This window comes from Caenorhabditis elegans, chromosome I (assembly GCF_000002985.6).
Source record: "Caenorhabditis elegans chromosome I".
NCBI lineage: Eukaryota > Metazoa > Nematoda > Chromadorea > Rhabditida > Rhabditidae > Caenorhabditis > Caenorhabditis elegans.
Genome location: NC_003279.8, coordinates 4747351 through 4766105, shown reverse-complemented (window position 1 = coordinate 4766105; position 18755 = coordinate 4747351). Strand labels below are relative to the sequence as shown.

The 18755-nt window shown below is 36.9% G+C and overlaps 3 protein-coding genes, 1 non-coding gene and 1 pseudogene across 5 annotated transcripts; 3 read left to right on the top strand and 2 right to left on the bottom strand.

Moving 5' to 3' along the window:
* Positions 1-792: 792 nt before the first annotated feature.
* kin-35 (Protein kinase domain-containing protein) lies at positions 793-2910 on the top strand. Its single transcript, NM_059043.4, has 7 exons — positions 793-1028; positions 1227-1349; positions 1401-1571; positions 1742-1975; positions 2027-2414; positions 2475-2662; positions 2713-2910. Exons 1-7 carry the CDS (start codon positions 966-968, stop codon positions 2863-2865), a joined length of 1320 nt encoding a protein of 439 aa, NP_491444.3. The 5' UTR covers positions 793-965; the 3' UTR covers positions 2866-2910.
* Positions 2911-3746: 836 nt separating this feature from the next.
* M04F3.6 lies at positions 3747-4175 on the top strand (annotated as a pseudogene). The gene has a single exon. A coding segment is annotated over exon 1 (429 nt).
* A 609-nt stretch (positions 4176-4784) lies between these two features.
* Positions 4785-6286, top strand: kca-1 (Kinesin Cargo Adaptor). The gene is made up of 3 exons (NM_059042.6): positions 4785-5323; positions 5373-5561; positions 5613-6286. Exons 1-3 carry the CDS (start codon positions 4799-4801, stop codon positions 6120-6122), a joined length of 1224 nt encoding a protein of 407 aa, NP_491443.3. The 5' UTR covers positions 4785-4798; the 3' UTR covers positions 6123-6286.
* A 218-nt stretch (positions 6287-6504) lies between these two features.
* Positions 6505-18480, bottom strand: viln-1 (HP domain-containing protein). Its single transcript, NM_059041.7, has 8 exons — positions 18407-18480; positions 18293-18363; positions 12235-12365; positions 9927-10086; positions 9738-9882; positions 8800-9685; positions 7749-8750; positions 6505-7062 (listed from the first exon to the last, which is right to left on the bottom strand). The coding sequence occupies exons 3-8, from the start codon at positions 12355-12357 to the stop codon at positions 6622-6624; spliced, it is 2757 nt and encodes a 918-aa protein (NP_491442.1). The 5' UTR covers positions 12358-12365; positions 18293-18363; positions 18407-18480; the 3' UTR covers positions 6505-6621.
* C10H11.13 lies at positions 16064-16210 on the bottom strand. Its single transcript, NR_050086.1, has one exon. It is a non-coding gene; the product is annotated as an Unclassified non-coding RNA C10H11.13 (non-coding RNA).
* Positions 18481-18755: the final 275 nt, after the last annotated feature.

Here is an 18755-nt window from a genome sequence, read left to right as displayed (position 1 = left end):
TTAACGAAGAAAACAAGAAAAAACGACGAAAAAACATAAAAAAACATAAAAAAACACGAAAAAACAAATAATCGATTTTTACGCGTCCCCTTTCCGTGTAAATTGTTGTTTCACTGCGAAAAATCGATTTTTTTGAAATATTTTACTTTTATTCCGCGAAAACGACTCAAAAACCGAAAAAAACAATTCAAATTGAAGTTTTTAGAGTCGAAATTGATTTTTCTCCCCCAAAAAACAATGAAGAAAATCATCATTCAAAACCGTGCGGAGGTTGCAGAAATGGGCGTATTGTAAGGCACGGTTCTGTGGGCGGGGCCAATCCCCCTAGTTGGTAATCCCCCCAATTGGACATCCCCCGAGTTCTTCGGGTCTCTGAAATTCCTCTTGGGGAATTCAAATATTTTTTCCCGTCTTTTTTGAAAATTTTCGAGGCGTTGGTCGAGCTGAATACACGTGAGAATTGGCGGGCAAAAATTAAAATTCAATATTACGCGCTGTGCATTGGGGCGCGTCTGCATTTAATTGGGTACGGTATTGCGAAAGCTGGCAGACCTAGTCGATTTTTTGGTCGAGAATATTTTCAAATTTAGCCATTATTTGAAGTTGGGAGTCGAATAAAATAATTTATTGAAATAAAAAAGGCGTTAGTTTTCTAAGTGGAAAATCGTAGAGCAGACCTTGATCTTTGCCTGCTGCACAGTGAAATAGGTATTTTGTAGGCAAGTAGGTATTTAGGTATGTTTTTGCTTGCGTGGAAGTTTCAAATTGAGTGCTGATTCATTAAAATTTATGAAAAAAAAAAAGAATTTCACGTGCTCTAATTTTTAAAATCAATTTTTTAATTTTTGTTCGAAAAGGGCAATTCAAAAATCTCGTGTTTTTCTCTACTCGAAAATCGTCATTTCTGAAGTTTAGTTCATAATTTTGAAATTCCAAGCAGTTAAAATCGATAAGAAGCTGTTGTCATGAGTGAAGAAGACGATAAACCGGATAGACAAGTGGAAAGTATTCGGTTGAATATTGGTGAGGTACGGTATTCTCGAATTATCCTGACTTTAAGGTGCGCGTGTTTTCTGAAGGCAAAATGGCCTTCCACGATATGAGTGACGTCACACCATGTGGCGACTGGGGCCGCGAAAAAGTTGGTGGCCGAGCTTTTAAGGCCAACCTAAGTTTATTTAAGGACTTACGAGTAGTTTCAAAATTGTTACGAAAATGTTTTTCAGGAGGTTGTAGAGGAAAAGAGCGGGAAACTTGCGTGGCTCACAATTCGCGAGTTGGGTAGAGGTGCATTTGGTACTGTGTACCATGTTTCAAACAAGTCCACAAAACAAGAAGCTGCACTCAAGGTATGTTTTAGAAGAGCAGAGAGCAGATATGAAAATAAGAACAATTTTTAGATTGAGAGAATGACTGCCGGAGACAATTTACTGAAGATTGAAAGAGAGATCATGGTGGCAATGCAACACGAGCCAACTGCAATTCATATCTATGACGATGGCATTTACAAGGATTATAGATACATTGTAATGACATTGTGTGGTCCGGATCTGCAGAAAATTGCCGAATTGGTAAGATTTTAGTTGTGGAGCTTCTCTAATCTTCCTAGATCTAATTCCTAGAGCTTCCTAGACCTATACTTATAATTTGACTGAAGAAAAGAAAAATGACTTTAACTCATGAGATGTATAAATTAGAAAGTTCAGAGATCAACGCTGAATCTTTAACTCATTAATTCCAGATGAACAATAATTTCAATCAAGATACCATCATCCGTGTATGCATTCGAACTCTTCTTGCTATCAAAACAATGCACGAATACACCTATATTCATCGTGATCTAAAGCCATGTAATTTCGCCGTTGATTTCAACCCAAATTCTCTTCATGTTTATTTGTTTGATTATGGAATGGCTAGAAAATATGCGACGAAGGATTCCGGTAATAAATGGCAATTGCGACGTCCGAGAAATCCGGTTAGTTTTTCATGGAAGATTTTTTCGAGTTTTAACATTTAAAAATTTCAGGCGCAGTTCCGTGGGACAGTGAGATATTGTTCTCTGAACATGCACAAACGAAAGGAACTTTCTCGTGTTGATGATCTTTGGTCATGGTTCTTCATGTTAATGGAGATGTATGCACCACTTCCATGGACATCCTCGAATATTCCAGAACGGATTGAAGCTTTGAAAGAAGATCATTTGAATGAATATCTTTCAAAAGATTCATTTCTTAGCTCATTCCTTCCACTTGTTGAATATCTCAATTCTGTGCAATATGCTGATCGTCCGGATTACATGAAGATCTACGACATTCTCTATGCCAAGTTGACGGAGATCAATGGAAAATTGTCGGGACCCATGAAATACGATGTTGCCAGAATCAATGCTTTGGTTGCTGAATTGGGAGAAACTGGTAAGTTTGTAGTGTCTAATAAATAATTTTCAAAATATTTAAAAAAAAATAAATTTTCAGCTCGCCCAAAGGAGTTATCCCGCATGGATGATGAATCCACCATTCAGAAGTATCTTTTGGCGTCATTCGGGAGAGCCGGAGTTCCTGGTGGCAATAATTTGATCATGGCAGAGTTGGTGGACTTCTTCGCCAAGGACGTACCACTCAAGAAGGCACGGGAAGAGAAGACGGATGATAATAAGAAGCAGGTACTTGGGAATAGGAAAATTTAATTTTAATTTTCAATATTGCATTTCAGAAGAATGCAAAAGTCAAGAACAAGATGCTTGGTAAGCCGAAACAGCCAGGAAGTGGTGGAGCTAATAGTGGAGATGCAAAAACTGCACAATCGAAACTCGGATCCAAAATGAGTACACATAAGAAAGCAAAGGCATCGAAGAGAAACAAGTGATTGGAACTAGACATTTCATTATCAATAAAGTTTTATGTGTTCTTCTGTTGTCTTATTTGTTGAGAAGACAAACTTCCATTGAAAAATTAAAGGTTCCAAAATGTAAAGGTGATGTAGTAATATTTGAGACTCTGCTCAAAAGCTTTTTATATGATCTAACAAGGCAATGTGCATAAGGGAAACATCACAAAAGTCTCCCAGAAAGATGTTATGATGTACAAAGTTCCAAATACTACTCTTTTCCTCGATCTAATTTGAATTCCGCGTGCAAATGATTTTTCAGATTCTCGGCCGTGTTCTCCTCTCGGGCAATGAACTTAAAAAAATTAAAGTTTCGGAGTTTATGCGATTCTTCGAATACTCGCATGATTATTTGTTTTTTCTGTTGAAATTTCAGAGTTTAAAACACATTTGATTTATTTCTAGAAATAAATTACTGGAAAATCAACAAAATACGGGATTAAATTTTAGCAACTTAACTGGATTTCAACTAGAAATGAAAAAATACCAAAGAAAAATGTTCTGAGCTCATGTAATTTCTTATAATTTTTTAAAACAAATTGGGAAGATTTTCGATTTTAAATCGATTTTTCATTGTCGCAAATATTGAAGGAAACTACAGTACTCTTTTAAAGACGCATGTGCCAAATTTTCCGGAGGTAAAGTCGCGCCGAGACCTGTGCAATGAAAGGCGCGTATTTTCGTATTTTCGTATTCTCATTTCACTTTTAGCCTTTTTGAATCACATTTTTCTCTTTTTTAGGATTAATTTTCGAAGCTTAAACTTAATTTTTTCGAAAATTTATTTATTCAATTTCCTTTTTCCACTTTTCCTTCCTTTTTTCCCAATTATATTTTCTCTTGCAGCCGTTCGATTCCAAATGGTTCGACAAGACGCCGGAGTGATGATCGGAGAAGATGCTCTGTCCTACTGCTCAGGGCAGAGCACTTCCGATTCATCATTTCGAACAATGAAATCGACTTCATTATCGAGCTCCTGGCATTCTATGGCATCTCCACACACTTCTGACGTACAAGGCGTCTCGTTCTTCCGGCCATTCAGCTGGTTTGTATGGCGTCAGACTGAGAAGGACTTGAAGAAGAAACAGGACAAAGAAACTGTCGATGAAATAATGAAGTGCTTCCGGAACAACGACGTCGACGGAATGGAGAAGTTTGTTGAAAAAAAGACTCGCGAGTCTGTGTCGTCAATGAAAAACGACGAGTTTTGGTGGGATGACGACGAGATTTCGTATTGGAAGCATCGAACTACTCCAGCACAAGATGAGCTTCCTGAGGATCTAATTTGAATTCCGCGTGCAAATGATTTTTCAGATTCTCGGCCGTGTTCTCCTCTCGGGCAATGAACTTAAAAAAATTAAAGTTTCGGAGTTTATGCGATTCTTCGAATACTCGCATGATTATTTGTTTTTTCTGTTGAAATTTCAGAGTTTAAAACACATTTGATTTATTTCTAGAAATAAATTACTGGAAAATCAACAAAATACGGGATTAAATTTTAGCAACTTAACTGGATTTCAACTAGAAATGAAAAAATACCAAAGAAAAATGTTCTGAGCTCATGTAATTTCTTATAATTTTTTAAAACAAATTGGGAAGATTTTCGATTTTAAATCGATTTTTCATTGTCGCAAATATTGAAGGAAACTACAGTACTCTTTTAAAGACGCATGTGCCAAATTTTCCGGAGGTAAAGTCGCGCCGAGACCTGTGCAATGAAAGGCGCGTATTTTCGTATTTTCGTATTCTCATTTCACTTTTAGCCTTTTTGAATCACATTTTTCTCTTTTTTAGGATTAATTTTCGAAGCTTAAACTTAATTTTTTCGAAAATTTATTTATTCAATTTCCTTTTTCCACTTTTCCTTCCTTTTTTCCCAATTATATTTTCTCTTGCAGCCGTTCGATTCCAAATGGTTCGACAAGACGCCGGAGTGATGATCGGAGAAGATGCTCTGTCCTACTGCTCAGGGCAGAGCACTTCCGATTCATCATTTCGAACAATGAAATCGACTTCATTATCGAGCTCCTGGCATTCTATGGCATCTCCACACACTTCTGACGTACAAGGCGTCTCGTTCTTCCGGCCATTCAGCTGGTTTGTATGGCGTCAGACTGAGAAGGACTTGAAGAAGAAACAGGACAAAGAAACTGTCGATGAAATAATGAAGTGCTTCCGGAACAACGACGTCGACGGAATGGAGAAGTTTGTTGAAAAAAAGACTCGCGAGTCTGTGTCGTCAATGAAAAACGACGAGTTTTGGTGGGATGACGACGAGATTTCGTATTGGAAGCATCGAACTACTCCAGCACAAGATGAGCTTCCTGAGGATCATAAATACACTCCACATCCATCGAAAGGATTCAAACTCCCTCCTCGTGTGTTGAAAGCAGTCCGATTCGAATTGGATAACACTCCGGAAGATCGTCAGCCACGGGTGAGAATATTTATTTTAACAACTTTATGCTAATTTTGTTGTTTTACAGCCGTTCACACCACTTTACACCAGCACGCCGAAGAATCCTGCAATCAATGAGGACGGAAGTGACGACGAGTACAGCTTGGTTCCATTGAGATATTGTGACTCCAACACAGTCGCTGTGCCAGCTGCAGTCTTCAACAACACTTCATCGATTCTACTTGATAATGCTGTAATTATGACAACGTTGAACAAGGTAAATTTCTTGAGTATATAATTTTATTGAACTAAAATCTTATTTTTTTAGAGTCGAGAGGAAACTAATGAAATTCTGTGCAAATCATTGAACAGAGATTTCTACCAGCTGGCCTATGTCGACTCGGAAGACGCTGAGCAAGACCACGGAAAGCCCGAACAATCAACTCAGAATCCCCTTTGCAACACATATGTCGTTCATTCGTCAGAGGAAATGTCATCTGAACCAAGCAGTTCGACCATCAACCTAGATCAAGCCAATGTTTCTGATGATGCGAGGAGCGCCATTCTGGGATTGGATCGTGTGGAAAATGCCATTCAGCGTGCACTTGCCAACCAGAATGGGCCAGAACAAGGACTCGCTAGGCAACTTCGAGAGCGCATCCAGAGCATCAAAAAGAGCATCGACGAGATCTGCAGCGAATGTCCGAATGGCCCGGAAATCGACACTGATCGTGTGAGCCGGGAAAGTGACCACGACGTATCCGCCGACTTCGAGGATTCGGATTGGCAGCCGCATTTGGAATCCGATGTCGGAAGTTTCGACGAATGCATGCTGTAAATAATATAAATTTATATTGATTAACTTGTAAAATACTCACCCATCCCGCTCGTCTTAAGTTTATAATTCCATGTCAAATATTATTATTCACAAGTGATCACATGTACTATAGTTTTATTGCAATATATTTTATTCTCGTCAAAAATAAAGACGATTATCACTTTAAATTTTATTTTGAAGGCGTCACTGTTGTAGGTCAGAAAGAAGCGGAAAATGGATTTGGATAAGCCGAAGTTGTACACTTACGAATGCTCCATAGCAATTTTTCCATATTTATTCACTGAATCATGCATTACATTTACTTTAAAGTTTCTTTTTTCTATTCAGATATTGCTCTTCATGCTATATTATCTGTTTAGTATGTAGTAATCGAAATCCAGTTAAACATTACACGCTTTTATTTATCAGGCAATCTATACAGGAGATAAAATGGCAAGGTGATAATACAGTAATGACGGTTTCACCGCCTCTAGTGAGTCAATATAAATAAAAAATATGTTCAGAATAGTCCAACTCTTTTCCGTGCATCGTTCTGTTTCCAAGTTTTTTGAGCATAAAATTCGCTTCTTTCAATTTTAAAAACTTTCATAAAATCGTCGTCAGTCAAGTAGCTCTCCAGACGTCTCATGTCCATTCCAGCTGGAAGACTTGTTCGTTCTTTCAGTTCTTCGAGTGAAAATGTTCTACAACGTTCTTTGAGAAGATCCGAAACATCGCGTGGTGGATCCGAGGGCTTGTCATCTTCAACTTCGAACATCTCCCATTTCATAAAAAGTCCTTTAAACTGCTCAGGTTCTGCTCCTTTGTACACAACTTTTGCTGGTCCGCTGCGATCTTTCCAGTATTTTTCAGCGACTTTCAGTGCAAATGTAGTAATAACTTCTTCTGACCATAACCAAAGAGCGTCTCCAACATCAATTAGAATGGTTTCTTTCAGGACCTGAAAAATCACAAATCAATATCGTAATTTGACCAGATTTTGGCATGCCTTCTTAAAGGCGCACGAATTTGTTTGAATGCGTCTCGACGCGAGAAAAAGTTTATGGTAGTTTTTTTCTTTGCAGTTTTAAATAAATGTCTTCATTTTTTCAGCGAATTTTGTCGCTTTCGTTTCATTTGTGTGATAAAATTGATTCAAATCAGTTTTCAAACCACATTTCAACTTTTTTAAATGGAAAATTTTTTGAAAGTTGAGTTCAAAAAATTAATCTGAAAAATGAAGCGAAAACGACAAAATTCGCTAAAAAAACGAATATAACCCAGAAGCTAAATTTTTCGCCAAAAATACGGTACCCGGTCTCGACACGATACATTTTAGTTAGCTGCAAAAAATGTGCGCGTTTAAAGAGTACTGTAAAATTAAACTTTTGTTGCTGCGGAATTTTCATCGATTTCTTTTAAAAGTTGTTCAATAAAAACATGTTTTAACAATTAAAAAAATTGATTTTTCCAAATTGAGAAAAAACTATGAAAAATCGATTTAAAAAATTTCGTAGCAACAAAAATTTGAAACTACAGTACTCTTTAAAGGCGCATACCCTTCTGTATTCAGCGTCGTGTCGAGACCGTGTACCGTATTTTTAGTCAAAAATCGCAGAATTTGAAAATAGATTGAAATTCACAAACCTGTTGTGAAAAAGTGAATGCACAATTCTTATGCCCACTCAAATGATTTACTTGCTCCGACTCATTATCAAATAATCTCCAAACTCGCATCGCCCGTTTTCTTCCATTTGAATTCACCCAGCTCCGCGACTTTTTATCACCTTCTACCTCAATTTCTGCAGAATTTCCCTTCACTCCTGCCTTCTGCCTCATATATTCAGCGTGTGCCAACACAAAATGCACTTGGTCTTCAGTGCAATTTGCTCCACACACTACACTTGATGGGCCAAGAATGTCTTTTTCCACTTCAATATAAGCAGCATGAGATCGAAGCGGCGAATTCAAATCATCAATTTCTCGAAGACTAGTTTCCCGGGAGTTCGCGCCAATAACCACGTATCGTCGGAGCGGCTTCATCTCCGAAATATCACTGCTAACCATGAATTTTCCATCGAAAAGTGCCAAGAATAACGCAGGCTCATTTCCATCAGCAATTCGGATTCTTGGACTATTATCTCTATCAATTTCCTTAATTCGTAGAGCACAAAGACCATGTTGTTTTGGAGTTGTGTGCTCGCCGAGCCAATACCAGAATGCGATTCTTGATCTACCAGTTTCCCGTTCTTCTTCTTTTCCCGTTTTAATCCTCCGTACTCCTGACTTTTGAATTCTGTATTTCCAACGAAGAACATAGCATCGTCTTGAATCAAAATGCTCCGTAAATTCTTCGATACTCTGCAGAACTTCTCCTCGGAGCACCCAAAGTGATCGATCCTCGCTGATTACATCATGAATTTTTCTATCAATCTCTTGATCTTCTAGAACTAAAATTGGATCCAATTCTTGCTCCTGGAGCATTCGTTCCACAAGATCAGCCACTTCATCATCTTGATTCACGACCTTCACATCTTCATACGTCTTCACTTCCGGATTCTTCTTCGAGATCAAGGCTCTAGGTTTACAAGTTGTCAAGACTTCACGAGTTTCAGGCCAATCCGAGAATTTTGCTTTGAACAGAGTGTCCTGAAATTAATAGGAATGTTTTTTTTTTTCAGAAATTTTAGACACTCACCAGAACTCCCTGATGAATTTTTCTTGAAAGCGTCCATTCTGGTCGTCCATCTTGATCAATAGATTCTGCATCTCCTAGAATAAATTTCCCATTTTTAACAGGCTTCTTCATAAGTTGTTTCGCATATTCTTGAGCGTAAGCTGAGCTAACTTTATTCGAATATCTACCCGTCCAAACGTAGATTTCACTTCCAAAATCAAAAATGAGCACTTCACTTGGTTTCATGATTTCATAGGAGAGCCGTTCCCGACGTGAACATGTTTCAGCAGTGTTATCGCCGGCGATTCGAAGTACTAAATTCAATTTGGCAACTGTTGTTTCGAATGGCTCCACTGATGATGCTTGATGATAATTATTATTCTCACTTGAGGATTCAGAATTTTCAGAGCAAAACAAGAGCTTCGACAGGGTACTTCTACTAGCTCCTGTCACTGTTACAATCGATTCTGCAGTGCAATTCAAATCTGATTTTCCAAGAATTTCAATGCACAATTGTGATGCTTTAGTTTTCTCCAGAATATTACTGTACAATCCTTCATACTTCATGAGATGCTTCTGATGTACAACCACAAAACATGCAACTTCATGAACAGAAGACATCGCGGGTGCTACAAGTCTCACATCGACATTCTTCGATCCTCGAACTTGAATTAACATTACATCTGGATACGGAGACACTTTTGTTGGGCTTTTCAAAAGTTGTTTTGCTCCCTGAATTGCTGCAATTGCCTGCTCCTGAGTCTCCAGCTTCTCAGGTTCTTCCTCTACAACTGCAAATGCTTCTTCGTCGATTTTGACAGCGTCCAAACGGATTCTTTCATCGAATGTCGATGATTTGTCGGATTTCTTTCGATTTGGAGCACGAGGTCGAGTCACTGTTTTTAAGCTGAAAAAATCCAGTATATTAAAGTTTAAAACATTTTTTTTGATACACTAACACTGGTGTTGCTTTTGAAGATATCGCATCCAAGTCAATATCATTCGAAGCAGTAATTTCAGAAATTTTCGGTAATGAAGAAGATGCTCCGGATGTAGTTGGATTGCTTCCGAAGAACTTCTTGAGCCCACTAGTGATGTCGCATGCTGAAAATTATCAATTTCAATGAGTATGTGCTTGTGAATCTCACGTTTCTCCTGCACAACTGGAAATGATTGTGGCCGTTGTTGTTGCTGATGTAACTGCTGAGCACGCTGGAAGATCGGAAGATCCTGAAGAACGTTCGCACTGGTTCGTCGTTGCTGCACAGCTGGCTGGCGTTCTGGACGGGATTTCCATTGCTCGGCGCTCTGAAAATGTTGGAATTTGAAGATGAAAGAGACGTTGGTAAAAATAATATTTTTTGTACTTTTTCGGCGCGAAAATTATTTGCCAAATAGGATTTCTAATTTTTCCAAAAATATTCTTCAATATTTATTTTTATTTTTTTATTTTTAGTGAAGCATTACCATCGTTTTGAGAAATTCGATTGTTTTGTGTTTTTGGTCAAAATTTCTGTTTTGTGATAGTTTTTTTTTCAAAAAATCGGAGAATTTGAAATTTTCTATTTTTTTCCGACTTTTGATTTTCCGATTTCCTGAAAAAATTACAAATTTTCAATAATTTCCGTTTTTCGGTTTTTTAAATTAAAAAAAAAATTATTAAAAGTGATCTAAAACTTTTTTAAAAAGTCTTTCTCTAAAAACTCACCAATCTAAAAAACATATTTATTCTTCTTTTTTTCAGAAAATTCATTAAAATTTGATAATTCTTTTTTTTTGTAAATTTTAAGATAATTTTTCCGAGTTTTTCGGCAAAAACCGTAGGATCTAATTTCTAAATTTCAACGACTAGCGGGCCCTGCGGGCCCGCCAGTTGTAGGGGGTGTAAGGCGAGTCCCCTTGCCGGGCGTAGGCTCTCGGCTTCGCCTCGAACCTGTTAGAGGGTTCGTCAAAATTTCAGTAGGTCAATGGGAGTCTTCTTGTTTTTTGAGTTCGGTTTGACCAAAAACAGACGCACCCGATGAATCAGTTAAAGCTGAGTTTTGATTGATTGAAGTTTGAGGAGGCTTTATATTAGGGGAGACGTACCCATATTTTGTATAAAATTGAGTATTTCTATTCGAATCCCGATTACTCACAAAAAACAAAAAAATTTGTCACTTGGTAGAATTGAACCAACTACCAAAATTTCTGCAATCATACGCACTAACCACTCGGCCATGCGGAAGACATCTCAAACTGGGATGTAGGGAAGAAAATTTTCTGGAGGAAGTCGTCTTTCGATTCCGCTTTCTTCAAATATGACTATTTAGGGAAAGACGTTCGAAAACCGTTTATCACTGATAAGCCAGCGGGAAACCTAATTTTTGAAAATTTTATTACAGGATTGTACTCATTATTGAATTCCCGAAAAGGAGACGTACAGTTGAGGGCTATATCTTGTACACAGACAGATGTATAGAAGAAAACAAGTTTTGGCCTGAAAATTAAAAAAAATAATATCTCTTGGCAGAGCATTGCTAACGCCACGAAACTTCATCTTCCATTAGATAAAATCAAAAACTATGAATTAAAAATATATTCCGCGAAACTTTAGTGGAAAAAATGTTCAGGGGACCCAGGAAACCACTCCCCCCAGTACAAAATTTTTGAATTATTTTTTTCTTGAAAAATTTTCCCACTGAACTTTTTACAAATTTTATATGTCTCGATGCGTCTTGATGAGACCTACGCATTTTTTAGAAAACTAAGAAAACTTGAAAACTGACCGAGTTATGATTGAAAAAGTAGATTCGCAAAAATGGGAAAGTGTGCAAAATTTTGCACTTATTCGTCTTGCTCGGCCGACTCATAGAACTTTTCTCAACTCTGAGTTAAAAATCGTGTTCAGCGTACTTTTTTACTCGGGGTAAGCAAAAAAATATCAAAAAAGATAAAGTAGAACTTGAGATAAAGACGAAAAACGGCTTTTTACGAAAAAAAATTTTTTTGGCAAAATGTCACTTTTTGGACTTTTGTTTTATCACAACTTTTTTCCATTTGCACTTATAAACTCAAACTTTTTTTCAAAAAATCAGTCTCTCTGAGTAGTATCTTGCACAGAAATTTGGAACAAAACCGAGCAAAACCCGAATTTTAATTCAATTAAAACATGGTTTTTTGGGGGTAAAAAGAGCAACAAAAAAATTTTTCAAACTGGGGAAAGCCGTCCTGGGCTCAATTTTGCTCCGAACTTAGTGCCGTTTTCTGCTCCACTGTGGGGCAAAATATTTCTAGTAGGATTTCAAATATTAGAGCATGAAGTTACACGGTTCAGGAGTTGTGAATGAAAACGAAGTGGGACATTTTTTCGCAAGCCAAAAAAAGCGTCAAAAAACGCGAAAAAGGGGCGGAGTCGCCACACTCGGCATTTATTAGAGGCTGCTTGGCAGAAATGTAATAAGTAGAAATACTCACATTATTCAACGAAGCAAGACGATCCTTGAGACTGATCTTCGCAATCGGAGCCACCTCTACATTGTTCTTCTTTTCAAACGTCGAATTCTGTTGAATCAGCGACTTTTGCAGTTGTGCGATCATCAAATGATCTGAAAATGAGAATTTAATGTGATGAATGAATGTATATATATATAAGGGCAATAAACTAAACAAGTGTGTCAGATTTAGGCAGCAGAGGGAGGCAATTGAAAGCAAAACGACTGGCGCACGCGAGTGATGAAAATGAAAGAAGGGGGCGGGGTCATGATGAGGTTGTGTAATAAAAGAGAAAATCAGAGATTGGCAGGGAAAAGGCTTATTATCACACTGGAAGACTTTGTGACTGTGTTAATGTGAAACAAATATTCAGAATCCCAAAATAGGAAGATATTACCCACATTTTGTAGCACCTCGTCTCAACGCGGCAGTTTTTGTTAAATAAAAACTGGTGTGCGCCTTTAAAGGGTACTGTAGTTTTAAAAATTGATTGATGAGGAGTTTTCATCGGCCATTAATAATTTCTTTTTGTTGAAAATATATTTATTATTTTTATTTAATTTTTTAAAAAAAGTATATAGAAAACTATCAGGTTGTCCCATAAGTTTTTGTACTATTTTTTTTTTGAAAAAAATTTATTTCTCTCAAGCGACAAGTAGTACTATTCACACAAGTATTCACCATTAGTGTCCACCACTTGTTGCCATTTACTAGGTAACATCATGATGCCACGGGAGAAGAAATCCGGCGAACGCGATGAGAAGAAAGTGGAGAGTTCAGTTTTGAGATGCTCTTCGTCGTCGAATTGCTTGTCGCGCATGTAGTCACTGAGAGACAAGAACAAATGGTAGTCGGTTGGTGCAAGATCTGGAGAATATGGTGGATGCGGTAAAACAGTCCAACCAAGATCTTGCAGCTTTTGGAAAGTCTTCTTGGCGACATGAGGCCTAGCATTATCGTGAAGAAAATATAGTTTTTCATATTTTCCGTTGGTCTTTTCTGCAACTCGGTCCAATTGGGCACAATAGTAATCAGCAGTGATAGTTTTATTAGTTGGCAACAATTCCCAGTGCACGGGTCCTTGAACACCCCACCAGACACAGATCATAATCTTTTTTGGGTGAAGATCAGGCTTTGGCGTCGGTATTCCTTTCTCACCGATCGGAAGCCATTGACGTTTTCTGGAATGGTTAACATAGAGCACCCACTTCTCATCTCCAGTAACCAGATTGTTCAGCCAATCGAACTTTCGACGAAAAGTTAGAAGTTGAGTACAAACGTTGACCCGAGTGAGCTTCTGTGATGCCGAAAGTTCATGAGGCACCCAAATTCCAAGTTTTGAAGTAAAACCAAGGCGACCCAAGTGACGTGCAATTGTGCTATGACAACACTCAAGCTTCTCTTCCATTTCACGAAGACTAAGACGAGGCTCTTCCTCCACCAGCTTCACTAGGTCTTCTTCATTTAACTCTACCGGTCGCCCAGAACGTTCTATTTCTTCGAGACTGAAGTCGCCGTTCTTGAACTTTTGAAACCAACTCTTTGCTGTATTATAAGAGAGTGCTCCCTCACCCATCGCACCGCATATGTTTCGTTCCGCTTCCATTGCTGAATGACCAAGACGAAATTCATAAAGAAGAAGCAATCTAACGTCTCGACGTTCAAGTTTGATGATTGTCATCGTGGCAAAGTAGAAATGGATGAAATGAATCTTTTCTGAAAGGGGACGACCCGACCTTGACACGACCTACGATGAAAAAATTTTAAAACTTTCTAGAAGTTTTGGAAAAATATTTGAAAAAAAGTACAAAAACTTATGGGACAACCTGATACAACATATAAATTTAGAAAAACTATTTTAAAAATTGATGAAAATTTCACAGCAAAGTTTGAAATTACAGTACTCTTTAAAGGAGCATAAAAGGATTTCTGATACTAATGCACGTGTTTCGACCATCTTCACTGCAAATCTAGGTAGACCAAAAATTGATTAATACCTGAACAAGCGGAGTCTTCCATTAGCTGACCTGCCCACTTACTTGAATTAGGACAAGAGAGGAAGGAGAAATAAGGGAAAAGAACAAAGGCGACATTTTCGTTCTCGCAGAGAAACACACGCACAAATTGAATTACAGTACCCAATAAAACCTTCTAGGTAGTGGTTTGAGGTGTGTGTGTGTGTGGAACTGGAAATGTTTCTACATATTAAAATTTGGAACTTTACTTTTTCAATTTCTGATGCAACTTTCTCATTTTTTTAAAGAAAAATATATTACGGGAACATTAAATTTTGAGATTTTGCAACATATTTGACGCGCAAAATATCTGGTAGCGAAAAGTACAGTAATCTTTCAAATGGCTACTGTAGCACTGGTGTCGATATGCGGAAATAACTTAGGAATCAATAAAAAAATTTATAGAAAACACAAAAATGTCAAAACTCGACTAGAAATTAGTTCCGAAATTCGAGCCCGTAAATCGACACCAACGCTACCGTAGTCATTTTAAGATATACTGCATTCTTCGTATCAAAAAAACTTTTTCTGGAATTTTTTTCAGAAACGAGCTTTTTCGAATTTCGGTTTTCCAATAAGAAAAACTGAATTTTTATTCAAAAAGTCAATTCGACTATATCAAAACCGTAAATCCTAGACAATTAATGTCCTCTAGACGATACAAATATCGTCTTTTATCCACCGAAATGTGATCCTAAATCGACAAAAATGTGTCTACCACGGGCTCATGGGAACGGCTCATCGATTCAACGGATGACGAAAGAATGGAAAAAAGGACTGAATTCTCCTTTGTTTTTTCTTTTTTCTGAATCATCCGGTCCCTCCGTTCATTCATTTTTCCTCGTCTCAATGACGTGTCATTTCCACCAAAAAAAAAACAATCATTATTCATGGCATGCTGAGAGGAAAAAATGAAGGAAAAAAATATTGAGGGAGGCTTTAGGAAAAAAGGCGAGAAAGGGAAGCGATTCCACAATGTTTTTATTTTCGTCTTGTTTCTGCTCGGCCGCGAAGGAGTCAGAAAGAAGAAATGAGAGCAACATTTGGAGCAGCAGCGGACAAAATGAGCTAGGCCAGTTAAATTCAGAGTAGTTGAATTGAAATTTTGGAAAAAAGAAGGAAAAGAAAAGAAATTGGAGGATAGAAAAAGAATGGGAGAATAAATAGTTGTACTACTACAACTTGGAAGAACCGACATCCTTTTCAGCCGAGCTTGGTAACAAATCTCCACTGACTTGTGAGAATACAAGCCAGTTTGAAAGCGATATTCATGTGGTAAAGCCGTGTGTTCCTCTCCCCTGCAAGGCACAACAATGGCACCTGCTGCTCAAATATTGCAACTCCATTATTAGAAGGTTTCTATGTGTGTGTGAGTGTGTACGTGTATTGTTGGATGGATGGACAAACCCTCCACTATTCGGCTTTTTCAAGGACATTTCTAAATTTGATGAGATTGTTGAAAAGTTTACTAACTTACGAGAGAAGAAATAGGTTTAAAAATGGAGTTTCTTAGAGGTAAAATAAATTTGAAGAGTGTTCAAAACCAGTTAAGAAAATTTAAAAAATAAATATATACAGGAAATTTTGGGAGGATGAAAAAGCTACCGTACTACTTTAAAGGCACACAACTTTTTTGGTAAATTTTCTATCGTGTCAGGACCAAAATCATATTATTTTCTGAGTTCGAAATCATGTTATAATGTTTTATAGCCGACAAAAAAACGGTCGAACAGAGTAGATCCAACTTTCTAGCATAGTTTTCCAAAAAGAAAAGCCGGATAGATGAATATCAGGAGAAAATGTTGCAAATACGGAAATCTTCTTCTCTCGTTCATTTCTTCTTTTCCGTTTCAATTCTCACGCCCGCCGCCGGTGTGTCCGTTGTTCGGCTGTGCTGATTTTGAAAATGAAATTTTGGAAATAAAATGAGGTTATTGTCGGATGTTGCATAGATTGTGGAAATCAGAGAGACGGTAAACCTGAGGGGACCGGTAGATTATTCTAGGTGAAAGATTTATTTTATTGTATTTATATGGAAGGTGAAATTTTGTGGAGGAAACCGGGAGAACGAAGAGGAGGACGAGTAGATAAGATTCGTGAAATAATTTTAAATTTAATTGGGTTGCAAATAAGAGGTTAAGCTTCAATAGAAAAATTAAATCCCTTTCAACAAGGGAACAACCGGAGTTTCAAGAAATTGTCAAAATCTTGAAAATAGACGATAAATTATGTTCTAGAACTGAAATAGATTTCACTAAATGCATTGTGTTGTCCAATATACCAACTCAAATTATAGAAAAAGGGCAAAATAACCGAATATAACTGTAAAAAATTTATACAACTGTCCAATTTTATAAATTTATTTTTCAATGTTACAGCAAAAAAACATCTCAACTTTAATTGTTAGAAAATCACATTTTATTAAAATGAACAAATTTTGATAAAAAGGTGCCTATAATTAACACAAGTACCTATTTTTAAACCATTTTTTATCAACGCCAAATAGAAAATTTCGAACGTAGCAGTGACTTTTGATCAACATTTTGATCATCATCATCATCAATTTGTGAGGGCGAACAAATAAAGAGAAAGGCAACAATAATATTGTTAGGGGGCATGAAGGGAGAAGAAATTGAATTTTTGTCTGACTATGGGAAATAATAATGAAAAAGGAGATGATATGGAAAGAGAGAACCAGGTCGTAAATTGACCGTGAGAGCTAAGGAGCTGAAGATGCTGGAGAAATTTATTTTTTAAGATGTCTAAAAACTATTCCGACCTTTGAATATCGAGGGATTTCCCATAAACCAAAAGAACAAGAATTGCGAATCAAGAGGTGTAAAAAGAAAAGAAAATACGGGAGAAACAATGACTGGATCGGGTGGTCGGAAGAATCATAGAGACAGAGACAGAGAGTGGGGACGAGCCGACGGAACTAGTTCTTGGAGACTGAGCACACTGACTAGGGAATTGTAGCGATTTGGCTTGAAAAGTAGGCGCAAGCTGAGGTTGTTGGCTAAACGATTTCGCTAAACTTTTCAGGCCAAATCGCATTTTTTGATCATTCCATAGTGAGAAAAATTTTATGGATTTTTAAAAAATACAATAGAATTTATGATATTTGAACTATATTTTGAAGTTTTGCAGCTAAATACCCTATTATTCTATTCGTGTGGTGTTGATTTACGTCAATCAACGTATAATAAAAAATAATTCTTGCAAAACTTGGAACAAAAATCATTAAAACTTGAGAGCTTTTCAATAACTTGCAAAAAAAATATTAGGAATTATTCAATCTTTCTGTTATCTCCGTTTAGCCTATTTTCCACTAAAACTTCAGCTTTTGAACATGAGAACTAGTAATCTTGAGCAAAAAATCAGAAAGTTTTTGCCTAGAAAAAAGTGTTTCTATTGAATAACTTCGTAGTGTGGAAATTTACCAAAATTACGATTTTTCAAGTAAATTCCTCAGGCTACAAGTTTGAATCGACTTTTTTTTCGAATTTTGAGTAAAATTGAGTGAATTTTTCTGTAATTTCGGTTCAAGAGACTAGTTTCGATTGAAAAGCTTATATTATCGAAGATGGAAAACTATTCGAATATGTCCTGGAAGGAACAAATTCAAGACATTTTATGAATTGAAAACACTTCAGAAAAGTACTTGAGAAGAGAATATGTCTTACTACAATACTATTGACTCGATTTCTAGTACAAATATAAATTTCTTAAGAAGAGAGGGAGAAATCTAGAATTTTAATTTGAATGAAAAGAGAAAAAAAGGATGGAACCGGGGAATTTTTGAAATTAAAAAAATATATAAACAAAGTGCCAGTAACAGAAAGACTAAGACATTTTTCTTCAACCTTTGATCGTTTTTTGTTAGTCTTTCGAGACTGCGTGACGATTAAGTGGTTTCGATGTGGTCATAATTATAGTGTATCTGACGATTATCTCGTTTTTTTGTTGAAATTTAGAATTGGAAGATTTAGAGACATATGCACGTTTTTTCCAACAAAAAAGCTCACCAGAACAAGTGTCGAACGTCTCCAGGAGCTGAATTGTGTTGCCTTGGGGAGAACACAGCTGTCAGCAGGTCCTACAAAGATGAGATAATTATTTGTTTTTTTCACTTCACTTACAATATGATTAAATTTACAAAGAGTCGAATTAAATAGAAAATATTTGAGTTACAGTCGAGAAATTGCAGATATCAAGAAGAAAATTAAATAATTTGTACTTGGCGCGAAATGCGTGACGTCAGAGGATACAAGTGCGCTCCATTGAGCGAACATGTTTTTGAATAGAAAATTTATTTTTTGTTTCGTTTTTATCAGTTTTTTAAAATCATTTTTCGAGTTTTTCTCAGGTTTTTCAAGTAAAAATTCCTTTAAAATTCGTTTACAAAAAATATATTTCTATCGACTGGCAAGTGTACAAGTGAATTGCTTATCAATTTCTGGGCTTTAAGGTGACGCCGCCTAATTCTTG

What these genes read in the sequence shown, in the direction of transcription:
- kca-1 (NM_059042.6), top strand. Translation starts at nt 4,799, where the DNA reads ATGGTTCGACAAGACGCCGGAGTGATGATCGGAGAAGATGCTCTGTCC. An exon ending in CGGAAGATCGTCAGCCACGG is followed by an intron (nt 5,324 to 5,372) that starts GTGAGAATATTT and finishes GTTGTTTTACAG; the next exon opens with CCGTTCACACCACTTTACAC. An exon ending in TTATGACAACGTTGAACAAG is followed by an intron (nt 5,562 to 5,612) that starts GTAAATTTCTTG and finishes TTATTTTTTTAG; the next exon opens with AGTCGAGAGGAAACTAATGA.
- kin-35 (NM_059043.4), top strand. Translation starts at nt 966, where the DNA reads ATGAGTGAAGAAGACGATAAACCGGATAGACAAGTGGAAAGTATTCGG. An exon ending in AACAAGAAGCTGCACTCAAG is followed by an intron (nt 1,350 to 1,400) that starts GTATGTTTTAGA and finishes AACAATTTTTAG; the next exon opens with ATTGAGAGAATGACTGCCGG. An exon ending in TGCGACGTCCGAGAAATCCG is followed by an intron (nt 1,976 to 2,026) that starts GTTAGTTTTTCA and finishes TAAAAATTTCAG; the next exon opens with GCGCAGTTCCGTGGGACAGT.
- viln-1 (NM_059041.7), bottom strand. Translation starts at nt 12,357, where the DNA reads ATGATCGCACAACTGCAAAAGTCGCTGATTCAACAGAATTCGACGTTT. An exon ending in GTCTTGCTTCGTTGAATAAT is followed by an intron (nt 10,087 to 12,234) that starts GTGAGTATTTCT and finishes CAACATTTTCAG; the next exon opens with AGCGCCGAGCAATGGAAATC. An exon ending in AAATTCATCAGGGAGTTCTG is followed by an intron (nt 8,751 to 8,799) that starts GTGAGTGTCTAA and finishes TATTAATTTCAG; the next exon opens with GACACTCTGTTCAAAGCAAA.